At 42.2% G+C, this 14,232-nt stretch overlaps 1 protein-coding gene across 3 annotated transcripts in view; it reads right to left on the reverse strand.

Moving 5' to 3' along the window:
* NLRC5 (NLR family CARD domain containing 5) overlaps positions 1 to 14,232 on the reverse strand; it is a 314,671-nt gene that overhangs the window by 212,528 nt on the left and 87,911 nt on the right. For all 3 annotated transcript variants that reach the window (XM_082270129.1, XM_082270130.1, XM_082270128.1), the window contains one exon: positions 4,200 to 4,474. In XM_082270129.1, coding sequence (XP_082126255.1) covers positions 4,200 to 4,467 — 268 coding nt within the window. In that variant the 5' untranslated portion in view covers positions 4,468 to 4,474. The remainder of the gene's footprint in view (positions 1 to 4,199; positions 4,475 to 14,232) is intronic.

The raw sequence follows: 14,232 nt of genomic DNA on the forward strand, positions 1-14,232 counted from the left end.
ATTGTTTCTAGCAGCGTTTATGTACTGTATATGTGTGCTTGTTGCTGTAAATTTGTAGGTTGTTAAGATTCCTCTGACATTGTTTGCATTGATCTATGTGTCTGTATGTTTGAGTAATAAAATGAATGTGCTTGTCTCAGACAGCCGTTACTGTACTTAGCAAACAGGAAGATATTTTTCCTGCTGAGCTACTCTGTTGGTTTTAATCTCATGATATTCAAAGAGTTAACCACATCTTTGCTCTACATGAAAATTAAAGTAGTACAAATATATTTGTAACGGAGCCACAACCTCACAATGTACTTGAGTGCTTTTCTGTCAGAATACTGCTTTCTTCAGTCCTGAACATAGATATCAGATATTCTAGCCGCCCCCCATACAAAAAAAGCCAAGAATAGCTTGTATAAGATCTGGAATATTTATTGAACAAACTCACACTGAACATATACCCCACCAGGTCAGGTGACTGATTACATTATCATATGCAGATAAAATTGTGAACAGAAATATAATTAACATATCTAAGGAACAACCAACACAAACAGTATTCTACTTTCCCACTAGCAACTAATAGATGACAGTGATTTAAATAACTTGAGCTAATTACCTAACAGACTTGTCGCCATCGAGCTCATGAAGTACAATACACATTATTATAAGTGTAAACACATCCCCCACAGTAGACAATAGGTGAGGTAATAAGCACAATCAGCAAAGTGTGGAAGACAGGTGGTTGAGCGGATGACATATAGGCAGCTAGGCCTTTAACATGGATCCTAGGCCTAGAGTCCCAGAGTCTGTGTGTCTTGGGGAGATGTGGACTTGAATCCAAAGTAACATTACTCCAAGGGTCCCCCCGGCATACATCGCACAAAGAGCTGTGTTCCCACACAAGCCAGGGCCGATAGTCAGTAGGCAGGAGGCCAGCCTGCAGTCCCCTTCCCGAGTGAGTTCATCACAATATTAGACAGAATTTTGTGAACAATGTAGCCCTAGAGATGGGTTGATAACAACAAGGCATACGATAAGCATCCCCTTCATCCAGCAATAAAATCTTGTCGCACACAGGGGGCCAGATACTCACATTTCTGCTATATATGCTTGAGTCCTTCATGTAGTGTACACATCACAATTTGGTGTGAAATACCTGGTGTTAAACTGATCTCCAGTGTTTTATTTGTTAGTGTTTTAAAATGTATTTAAAAGAGAAGTACAGCCAAAGCTCATTTGGCTGTACTTCTCCTGTGGCTCACAGGATCGCACTCCTGTGACCCGTTTTCAGCAAACAGTGGGCTGAAGCTCGCAGTCAGCAGTTGTCACAGAGCTGGTTCAGGCTCGGGCAAGATCGCCACAATAAAGTTGGGATCCCCCTCCATGCCTGGATCGGCACCCGGCTCAGCCTCTCAGCGAGCCGCTAATTGCTCGGTTGGAGCAGTATTAGAGCCGGCCTAGGACAGATGCAGCATCCACCTAGGTAAGTATGATTCTGCAAAACAACAAACACCATACTTCTCTTTTAACTGCAAATTCACCTTGTTTCTGGCACTGCCTCTTGCACACTTCCAGGGTAAATGACGGGTAGCGTTATTCAAGCCACTTCCTGTGAACTTAGACTGTCAGGGACCCGCCCCTGAAGGTAGTTCATTACATGGCCGCATAAACAACATAAATTACAGCTTTATGCAGTACTTATCACAAAAAAAAGAAACGCTCAATAAATACCATATAAACCTGTTAGCCCCCGTTCACACTGGGGCGACCTGTGAGGCGACCTGGCCGCCTCACAGGTCGCCGTAGGTCGCCTGCCATGCAGAAGCTATGGACCCGTTCTAATAGGAGCGACACAAGTCGCTCTGACTTAGAAAAAGGGTCCTGAGCTTCTTTTGGGCGACCTGGAGCGACCTGCATAGACTTCAATGTTATGAAGTCCGTGCTGGCCGCTCCGAGGTCGCGGGGCGAGCAGCGCGCCGCAACCTGTGAGGTCGCCCGGCAAAGTCAGGTCGCTGCAATGTGAATGGGGCCTTAAAAAGCCAATTCATAAATATAAGTAAACAAATACATTTTTTAAATAAGTTGTGGTCTAGCCACACGCTATTTAAAAAATGTAATAAATTACTAGTCTTACTGTGTCCTTAACAACCAGTGACTCATCTGCTGTCAGTGGGGATTCACAGCAGAATGGCAATAAAAGAGCTGACAGTAAAAAAAAAAAAAAAAGTTTTTAAAATTGTGTGTGTGTGTCCCCCAATCCATACTAGGCCCTTCAGACCTGGTGTACATTTTGGAGGGAACCCCACGCCAAAAATACAAATCAATAGCATAAGGTCCACCCCAAAATCCTTACCAGATCTTTATCTGAGCACGCAGCATCAATCACCAAAAATGAGAATGTGAAATAAACACACCTTGATATGCATTGGGGAAGGATGGAAATCACATGTCCTTTTTTTTTTTTTTTTTACTGTTGGTTATTTTTTTTTACATTCTGTTGTCAGCGGGGAATCCCTCACTGACAGCAGGGATGAGCCATGGTTGTTAGGATGCTGGCGAACACCGGCTTTTTAACAACCAGCATCCCTGAACTGAACTGTCACATTTAGCAGTAGTATGAATACACACAAATGCCATAAAATAAAAAATGTAATGCAAGATGTATTTATGATGTATTTTTTTTGGGAATGGACTGATTTAGAGATAAACTCTAATACACTAATACACATGCAGTATTTAAAGTGGTTGTAAAGTTAGGAGAGCCATTCAGAACTCTCTCTCCTGATTGGCTGAGACACAGCAGTAGTGCCATTGGCTCCTGCTGCTTTCAATCAAACTCAGTTACCCAATCAGGAGAGAGGGGTTGGGGCTGAATGGCAGCTCCGTGTCTAAATGGGTACACAGAGATTCAGCTTGGCTCGGGTGCCCCTATAGCAAGCTGCTTGCTGCGGGGGCACTTAACAGGAGGGAGGGGCCAGGAGCACCAAAGAGTGACCTGAGAAGAGGAGGATCCGAGCTTCCCTGTGCAAAACCAACTGCACAGAGGAGGTAAGTATAATATGCTTTTTATTTTAATAGCTAAAAAAAAACAAGACTTTACAATCACTTTAACTCTTAGTGAATTGGGCCAAGAGAGAGAAATAAAAACCTGACAGATGTTCTAACACTTACAAATTTATTCTCAAAGCTTAATTGAACATGCTTAAGTTAGAAGCTGATTGGCTACCATGTACAGCTGCTTTAGATTTTGCTCTCTGAAGTTTTAGTAAATCAACCCCACGGTCACTGTTACAGGATTTCAGGATTTCTTCAACATGAACACAGAGAGCAAAACAATAACTTAAAAGAGGTTAAAACCCTTCCCCCATTGTACATACAAATCTAAAAACCATTCCCCATTCTATGTGACTGTCCATACATTTTGCTATTTTCTTTCCTTCAACCACCGGTTAAAGGAAAGAACATTGCTTAATTCCCCCATCAACACAGTGTTGATGGTGGAATCCCTGCAGCCTTTGTATTCTGACAGTGGGAGGTTCCCATCAGAATACAATGATCACTGCTGCCGGCTATAGCCACAGCAGTGAACATAGACAAAAAATGGGTGGTTGTACTGAAATCAACCGTTAGATTGACTCCAGTACAGTCGACCTGCCCATCTTGCTGAACTGACTAAATTTCGATTTGTCTATGGCAGGCTGAAGTAACCTTTCGCCACTCAATACAAAACAAATAACCCTTCCCCATTCTATGTACAATATATCTAATTAATCCTTCCCCTCTCTATACAGACTATCTAACCCTTACCCAGTGCTTTAAGTGGCCCAAAAGAGGTGCCGGTACTCTATTATAGCCTATAAATTTTGTCACCCACCCCACATCAGGGTCCCCACAGAGCACCCCCCCTGGCCTGGGACTCCGGAGCAGGGGACTCACTGGTGGTGACTGGTCTGGCTCTGGAGTGGGAAATATCCTTGGGGGGGGGGGGGGCAATTGAGGGTGCAGATGTCCAAAATGAGCGTACTGGTACGCTAAGGCGCACAGAGAGGTGGCGGTATGCTCAAGAACCATATTTGGAATTGGCGGTACTGAGTACCAGTGCATACTGGCCCACTTAAAGCACTGCCCTTACCCATGCTATACAAAACCCAAAAATGGCTGCAGTTGAGCTTTCTAGCTATCCCGCCCAAGCACGAAATATGACCAACCTCCAGCCAGGCAGATGAGTTGTGCTTCAAGATCCAGAGGAAGTTGAGAGTACATGCAGATGTATTCTATAAGCTGCCTCCATTCTGCAGTGTGGAAACTCCTCACTTGTTGGATAATGGCAGAGACCTTTCCTTTGTCATCTGTCATCTGAAATACATGGCTCAAGTCTTCATCGGGCAGAAGATTTTGCACGGTCTCCACCAACCAAGCAACATCGTGGCAGAGAACTTCCTCCAACCGGGGTATGACATTTTCCATATCTTCCATTTTTATTCTGAAAGAGAAGATCATTTTTACACATCTAATTTTCTTCTATATTCATGAAATAAAAAAATTCCAGTGAAACAGGTCAATACACGGTTTAATTATGATTATTTCAAAATATTGAGTTGACAGGTTTGTGAAATGATTGACAAACTCTTACGATCTGCTCAATACTACCGTGCTATAAGGTTGCACAGGATAAGTGACAACACAGGGCATGCAGAGCTTGGAAACATCCTACCATTTATCCAGCTCCTGGCAGCTCTTTGGATGTATTCACACTGGGGATGGCTACCAAGAGTTCTCTAATCTGTATCACATATGTTTAATAAGTAAAGAGAATGCACACTAAATATTGTGTATTAGCAACATTTACAGGTATTTCCCACCTCTCACAGAGATCACAGGAATCCTAACAACACCTCCTTCATCTACTTTCTCTCCAGAATTGCAATGCCATCTTTGTGTGGACATCATCCAAGGTCACCGTCTAGTTCCCACACTAAAGTTGGACACACACTATTAAATTTACACCATTACATCTCTTGTTTAGCCAGCAGCCTGAATCCATACTATCGAAGAGATTGCTTCATCGACACTACAGCGTATTGATGAACAAATCTCCCGCTGCGCCTATTGTATTCTTACATGAAATGTAGTTTGCTATAGTATTGAGTATCATTACAGTTGCGTTTTTTTAAATCAAATGCTTGTTTTTCCTTGCATGCATGTGCTCCAGCAATGGCTGCATGGCATTTTTCATGGTGTTTTTCCTGATTTTTTGTTGTCAGAAAGCCTACAGTGGCTGAAACTGATTGGCTGCAGTCACTGTTTTGCAAAACATTTTCAGATTGAAAGCTGTTGGACAGAGTGCTACCCACAGCTTGATATTGGGCTGGAACCGGAATGCTCTGTGTATGGCCAGTTTAGGAACATTAACACCTTCCCACCCACCTACCCTGGCCCCGCCCATTCAAAGGTTGTAAACACCCAGAGAGGGTGGGGAGGATAAGTGATCATGTGACCACTGTGATTGGATGTCACAGTGGTCACATGATCGAGAGCTGGTCGTAGTTTGACAGCTTATGGCACTTTTCCACTGCAAGTACTGGCTCAGCTCTACTCGGCCCTGCTTGGCCCGGTTTGTTTTTCCACTGCTGGTACCGCATGATACGGTGTTGGAACGGTTCGGTACGGTACGGCATGGTTTGCTTTTCCACTAAAGTAGTACTAAAGTTAAGTGTGTGGGATAACAACGATTCTCTGACCAATCAGTAGCTAGTAGTAACTGCATGCAAAGGATTGTGGGATATGGTACCTGGTATGGTACCTCTTGGAACCACAATCAAGGTGGTACTGTTTTTGAGAGCCGTACCGTTCGGTTCCATGCAGTGGAAAAGCTCCGCCGTACCGTACCAAACCGTTCCTACACTTTACCATGCGGTACCAGCAGTGGAAAAGCACAAAAGCGAGCCGAACCGTTCGGTTCCATGCAGTGGAAAAGCGCCAATAGTTTCTGTGCTGGGAGTGCGCAGCAAGTACATTCTCAGCACAAAAACATCAGCCACCCAGTGACGCATATGTGCAACATGTGGATGTTAAAGCCCACCCACTCCTCCATGGACATATTTGAAGCCAAATGGCGGCAGTTCATGATGACTACTCTACCCCAACGGAATTGGACCTTTATAATAAGACTTTTACTTATCACTGAGGCCATTTCCCTGACCCCCAAGGATCCGGTGCCTATGTGTCTCAGCTTTATGCCACCCCCCTTTCCCCTTCTCCCTCCTTTTATGCAGGTTCCCCCAAGGTGATGTTGCAGTCTCCACAGATCCATCCAACCATTGTATTTTCTGCCTATATAACCTAGGTTATGTATTGAATCGTCTCTTACCGACCCTCGTTCTCCATCCCCATCCCACTTTGCTCCTCCCTCCCCTCCTCCCCTATTTCAGTTGCTATTCACTTACTTACTCTCTATGTTATTGCGATTGTTTATCCAACTACACAATAATATCTAGCTCGTATTGTTGCATTTATCACCCTGTTTTGTTCACGTTTTACTTCAATAAAATCTACTTAAAAAAAAAAAAGCCCACCCATATGTGTTATGCTGGCAACAGGTTAAAGCCAGCCAGATAAGTAAGGGAGACAGAAAACCAATATTTAAAGAAAAATGGTTTATTATTTTTAGAGTCGGTTCACACTAATCCGACTCGAAGTCGCCCCGACTTCGGGCGACTAATGAAGTCGCCCGTGCAGCCCGACTTCGGCACGGCTTGCAACGACTTCTCATAATGGAAGTCAATGCAAGTCGCTCCGACTTTGCCAAAAAATAGTGCAGGAATCTTTTTCTAAGTCGGAGCGACTTGAGTCGCTCTGATTAGAACGGTTCCATTGCACAGCATTGGAAGCTACTTGTCAGGCAACCAAGTCGCCTGACAAGTCGGATCAGTGTGAACCGGCAGTAAAATTACAATTTGTTGTTGTCTTGGTTTTGGGACTTTGGCACTTAGTTTGAGAGAATTTTAAGTGCCAATTTTTATGCATACCTCTTGTTGGCAATACGAATGAAGATTGATTTTTCTTTTTTTTTTTTCTTACTTGCTGGCCTATTTTCTTTTCACCTTTTCATTAAAGCATAGTCAAATTAAAAAACACAAAACCCCCACAGCTATTTCCTTTTGTATCACCTGACCCTCCCTCCTAGATTGTTAGCTCTGACGAGCAGGGCCCTCTGATTCCTCCTATATTGAAATGTTGTAAAGCGCGGCGCAAACTGTTGGCGCTATATAAATCCTGTAAAATAATAATGATATGATGGTAGTTTTTTTTTTGTTTTAGATAATGCTACTAATCTCTAAGTTAAGTGAGTGTTTCAGAGTGTGCCCTGTGACAACTCAATGAGGGACCGTATCAGGAGTCATAGCTGTAGAGATGTTTTCGATCCACCCCACCCATACTCTATTGAATTTCTTTATCCAACCTTTACACAGTAGATGTTTATACTGCAAATTGCTTTAATGCAAGAGTAATAATGATAGCTGTGGTTCTTCAAAACACACAGAGCTTGCCAGTAAATAGGTGTGACAAATGATAAAATGATTATATTCTAGTTTCTAACACTACAATACCACTTTGGTCAATCTACTCTCTGCTCTGTTAACCGGTTCCAGACCACCGACCGCATACATACTGCGGCAGGCTGGCCTTCCTGCGCAAACCAACGTAGGGCTACATCGGTCACGTGCCTGCAGCTAGGGGACTCTGTACTCGTCAGCGGGGACTCCGATGCATGGGGCAGGCAGCTCCGATTGCCGCCTGCCAACCACGATTGCTCCCCACTCAGAGAGAAGCACGGTCAGCTGTTGTAAACACAGCTGACCGTTCTTCTCTCTGGAAGGATCACAGAGCTCCTGTGATCCTTCTATATAGGATCACAGGTCTCTGTGATCATTTCACAAGCCCATCCCCCATACAGTTAGAATCACTCCCCTAGGCTTACATTTAACCCCTTGATCACCTATAATGTTAACCCTTTCCCTGCCAGTGTCATTATTACAGTAACAGTGCATATTTTTAGCACTGATTACTGTAGTAATGTCACTGGTCCCCCCCAAAAGTGTCAAAAATGTCAGTTAGGGGTCCGATCTGTCCGCCGCAATGTCGCAGTCCCGCTAAAAATCGCAGATCGTCGCTATTACTAATAAAAAAAAAAAAACAATAAAATGACATAAATCTTTCCCCTAGTTAGTATACGCGATAACTTTTACGCAAACCAATCAAAATTTGATTATTGAGATTTTTTTACCAAAAATATGTAGCAGAAAACAAAATTGTTTTCTGCTACATATTTTTGGTAAAAAAAATCACAATAATCGAATCAGTGCTAAAAATTTTGATTTTTAATTTTTTTTTTTTTAGGAATGTTATATAGCAGAAAGTGAAACATATAGTTTTTTTTTTCAGAATTGTCGCTCTTTTTTTGTTTATAGCGCAAAAAAAAAAATCGCAGAGGTGATCAAATTCCACCAAAAGATAGCTTTATTTGTGGGAAAAAAAGGACATCAATTTTATTTGGGTACAGCGTCGCACGACTGCGCAATTGTCCGTTAAAATAACGCAGTGCTGAATCGCAAAATATGGCCTGGCCATTAAGGGGGAAAATCTTCCGGTCCAGAAGTGGTTAAAGAATGACACAACTCCCTAATGGCATGACCTAAGGGTAGGTGGGTGGTTGTCGTCATGTCCTCCATGTTTTACCCCTCTTGTTGTGCGGCAAGCAATGGTCAAATGAGAGGCCTACCCCAAGGGTGGGTTCTTTGGGCTTGCCAGGCACTGAATAAAGTCACTAACCCCTGCAAACGGGGTATTACTTTGCCTGAAGGTGTGCTGATCAATGCCCCGGACCAAGCTGGAGCTGTGGTCATATGGAAACTTAAACATTAAGGGGGCCTCACAGCCTTTCAGTTCTTATGGATTTCAGGCTTGTTTCAGGTCATTAACCATATAAATTAAGAATGATCAGTTATAGTCCTAGGGCGTATACCTCTAAAGCACATGTGTCAAACACAAGGCCCGCGGGCCGAATCCGGCCCTCCAGGCCATTTCATGTGGCCCTTGCAGCTGCAGGAGATGCTCCAGCCCTCTGGTCCTCCTCCAGACCCTGAACTTTTTGCTTTCCAGCAATGCCAACAGCTTCTTCCCAGCAGCAGCACAAGATAAGGGGGGGTGCACTGTGATGTAAGGGAGGGTGGGGGACTCAATATCTGATGGTGGGGAGGCTCTTGATGTCTGATCAAAGGGTAGGGGATACTCTGGACATCTAGTCTTACAGATAAAACCGGCCCTTTTGAGGGCAATCGTAATGCTGATGCGGCCCAAGATTAAATTGAGTATGACACCCCTGCTCTAAAGCATGCCACGTATAACTACATTTTTTTTTAACTCAGCCCCCACCATGCTAATACTGTGGAAGGAGGAATCCTTTTTGCTGATTATTGTATTCAGGCAGAACGTGTCTGAATACTTGAACAATGACTGCATCTGATAGGATGCAGGTTCTGATCAACGGATAATTTTCTTCCCGACTCATTCAGTTATTTAAATTTAATAGATCTGAGTGGTGCTTGCATGGCTAGAATTTAGACCGGTTCAGCAGGAATTGGCTGAAATCTGAGCCGTTTATAAGCACCTTAAGAACAAATCAGTGATGAGAGAGTTATTGTATTTCCGTCTCCCCATGTTCATATCAAACACAACCAATAATAACTAAACTGATAAATTATAAAATGTTAGGACAGGTTTGGGAGTTCCCCCATCATATTTTTACATTTATAATTTTTTTTATACATATTTATATAAATTCTTAATACTTACTGTATATGAAAGCATTATACATTTGGTTTATATTGGAGTATGCGTTTTATGACCAAAATACATTTCTTAAGGTAAGTGACTGTATATGCACTTATACATGTACCGTATTTTGCGGCGAATAAGACGACTTTTTAACCTCACAAAAATCCCCAAAAAATGTGGGGGGGGGGGTCGTCTTACATGTGGAGTATAAAAATCTCCAAGGTAAGTAAGTGTAATCTCTCAAAGCGCTGGCTGGAGGTGCCCTATTTTTCTCCAAGGTACTGTAAGTACGGTAAATGTAATCTCTCATATATCTCCAAGGTACCATAAGTAAGTATTATGGATGTAATCTCTCAAGGCGCTGGCTATCTGTGCGGGAATCCTGTACCGGTATACCGTAGCTTCAGGTACATACAGTATACCATGCTGAGCCAATCACGGTAAACGATGTATTCTATTATTGAATGCAAAGCCTGCTTTGATTGGCGGAGTCAGAGAGAGTAACATCAGCCCGCCTCTCTGACTCCCCCAATCCTAGCAGGCTTTGCATTCAATAATAGAATACATCGCTCACCGTGATTGGCTCAGTGCGGTATACTGTATGTAGCTGAAGCTACGGTATATATACCGGTACAGTATTCCCGCACAGACAGCCAGCGCTTTGAGAGATTACATCTAATACTAGCTTGCGGTACCTTGGAGATATATGAGAGAATACATTTACAGTACTTATGGTACCTTGGATATTATTAGGACACAGAAAGCCAGCGCTTTGAGTGATTACATCTAATATTTACTGGTACTTACGGTACCTTGGAGATACTGTATGTAGCCGAAGCTACGTTACATTTACCGGTACAGGATTCCCGCACAGACAGCCAGCGCCTTGCGAGATTACATCTACTAGTAATACTTACTTATGGTACCTTGGAGATATATGAGAGATTACATTTTTGGTACTTACGGTACCTTGGAGATTAATAGGGTGTTCAATGGTGTTGCCTTGCCTCGGAAGGGGGGGGTAGTCTTATACGGCTAGTATAGCCCAAAAACCTATGTTTTAACTTGAAAATTAGGGGGGTCGTCTTATACGCCCAGTCATCTTATACGCTGGAAATAAGGTACATAAATATGAGACCTGAGAAATCATTCACTTTTTATTGTCTAAAGCACAGGTATAACAATAAAAACCTTGCGCTTATGGTGAATAAATTACATAATAAGTGCTATAGAAATATGTGCTAAAAATATGTGCTAAACCATAAATATGGTTTAAAAATATATCAAAAGTGCCTGTGCAATCGTAAGCTGCTTGCTGCAAATAAAGTGCTAGTGCTCTTTAAATCATGTAAACTCAGTGTTGCAGCGCTGCTTCAACCATTCGTGTAGTGAATATAACTACGTATAATGTGTAAATTTCAATATCACATATAAATAATCAGAAGTGATGCATCAGAATTCGTAACAAATTCATAAAAAATTCATAAAAAATCAATACATAAAAATAAAGTCCATATTCAAGTCCATGAAAAAAGTGCAGATCTAGTGCTTCTGTGCTTAATCCGTGCTTAAATGGGATATCCCCCTTGTGGTTTTCTACTTACCACAATGCGCTTGGTAAAAGGCATGTAATGGTGATCACACTCTTTGCATAGGGATCCGTAATGCCGATGGTAAGATCCTTGATGGTGCTTGTTAATCCAGAGTTTCCTCATGTAAAAAAGAACCATCCATAGTGAAGACGGTTTTAACAAATTTTATTAGAGCAAACAAGAATGATACTCACAAACATAATAAGTAACTGAGCACGGTGGTTCGCTGCTGTCTTATATGCTCAGTTACTTATTATGTTTGTGAGTATCATTCTTGTTTGCTCTAATAAAATTTGTTAAAACGGTCTTCACTATGGATGGTTCTTTTTTACATGAGGAAACTCTGGATTAACAAGCACCATCAAGGATTTTACTATCGGCATTACGGATCCCTATGCAAAGAGTGTGATCACCATTACCTGCCTTTTACCAAGCGCATTGTGGTAAGTAGAAAACCACAAGGGGGATATCCCCATTTAAGCACGGATTAAGCACAGAAGCACTAGATCTGCACTTTTTTCATGGACTTGAATATGGACTTTATTTTTATGTATTGATTTTTTATGAATTTTTTATGAATTTTTTTACGAATTCTGATGCATCACTTCTGATTATTTATATGTGATATTGAAATTTACACATTATACGTACCGTATTTTCCGGCAAATAAGACGACTGGGCGTATAAGACGACCCCCCTAATTTTCAAGTTAAAACATAGGTTTTGGGCTATACTCGCCGTATAAGACTACCTCCTTTCCGAAGCAAGGCAACACCATTGAAAAACATCAGATTTCTCATAGATCTCTAAGGTACCCCAAGTACTGTAATACATGTAATCTCTCATAATATCTCCAAGGTACTCTAAGTATAAGTATTACCGGTAGATGTCATCTCAAGACGCTGGCTGTGCGGGAATCCTGTACCGGTATACCGTATGTACTGTAGCTTCGGCTACATACAGTATACCGCGCTGAGCCAATCACGGAGAGCGATGTATTCGATTATTTAATGCAAAACCTGCTCGGATTGGCAGAGAGGCAGAGAGGCGGGCTGATGTTACTCCGCCAATGCGAGCAGGCTTTGCATTCAATACTACGGTTCATACGGTATTCCGGTACAGGATTCCCACACAGCCAGCGTCTTGAGAGATTACATCTACCGATAATACTTATAGTTAGGGTACCTTGGAGATATTATACTCGGCATATAAGACGACTCCCCATTTTTGGAGGATTTTTTTGAGGTTCAAAAGTAGTCTTATACGCCAGAAAATACAGTAGTTATATTCACTACACGGATGGTTGAAGCAGCGCTGCAACACTGAGTTTACATGACTTAAGCACAGGTGTCAAACATAAGGCCGAATGTGGCCCCCAAGGTCATTTAATGTGGCCCTCGCACCTCTCCTGCAGCTGCGACACCCCCTTGTCTCTGCCCCCCACCTTGTCTCAGTAGTCGGCAGCAGAGAGGACAGAACTCCTTTGCCAGATCCTGCGCTTCTCTGTGCAGCTGTAGAAAGGCTCATCTTTGCCCCCCTTCCCAGCAGTCTGCAGCAGCGAGGAGGGCAGAATTCCTCCTATAGATCCTGCACTTCTCTGTGCAGCCGCAACACCACCTTGTCTCTGCCTCCCCTGGTCTCAGCATTCAGCAGACTCTGGAAGCTGACTCCAGCCCTCCTCTGGTCCTCCTCCAGAACCTGCACTTTCTTTTTCCCAGATGCACCCGCATCTTCTTTCTGGCAGTAGCACAAGGTAAGGGGGTGCATTCTGATGTAAGGAAGGGTGGGTGACTCTTGACTTCTGATGGGGGGGGGGGGTTTGGCATCTCATGTAAGGGTGTAAGGGGGTGTGGGGTGCTCTGGACATCTAATCTTACAAATATAACAGGCCCTTTGAGGGCAACCATAATGCTGATGCAACCCGCTGGGAAATAAAGTTTGACACCCCTGGTCTAGAGGGTTTTAGGGTATAGCATTAATAACTTTAAAGTTAAATAGTAAATATGTGTCTGGTTATATAAAATTACTTGACTTCATGTATACAAAGCTATACACACAAGTATTGATTGATATAAATGTATATATATATATATATATATATATATATATATATTATATTACCAAAGTATTGGGACACCTGCCTTTGCACACACATGTACTCTAAATGATCCCAGTCTTAGTCCATAGTGTTCAGTATTGAATTGGCCCACCCTTTGCAGCTAAAACAGCTTCAACTCTTCTGGGAAGGCTGTCCAAAAATAAGAGCCGAGACTACGAGCCAGTCCTTCTCGTCCAACATCAGTGCCTGACCTCACAAATGCGCTTCTGGAAGAATGGTTAAACGTTCCTGTAGACACACTCCTAAACCTTGTGGACAGCCTTCCCGTAAGAGTTAAACTTCTTATAGCTGCAAAGGGTGGACCAACTCAATATTATACACTGCAGACTAAGACTGGGATGCCATTAAAGTTCATGTGTGTGTAAAAACAGGCGTCCCGATACTTTTGGTAATATAGTGTATATACAGATATACAGAGAGAGAGATTCATATTCATATTTATATATATATATATATATATATATATATATATATATATATATATATATATTTGTGTATGTATGTATAAATTGTATGTATGTACAATTGTATGTATGTAAAAACAATTTTTGATAGTTTCCCTCTTGTATTGTACATTTGCTTCAGAGCTGGCATAATTAAAGGGCATCTAGTGCTAGTAAACTCTAATGTACGGCCTTATTTAATAGGAAGTTCTTATATTTAGGTACAATTTTTTTGTTTGCAGTATCAAAG

Source organism: Pelophylax lessonae (assembly GCF_965119305.1).
Source record: "Pelophylax lessonae genome assembly, chromosome: 10".
Taxonomy (NCBI): Eukaryota; Metazoa; Chordata; class Amphibia; order Anura; family Ranidae; genus Pelophylax; species Pelophylax lessonae.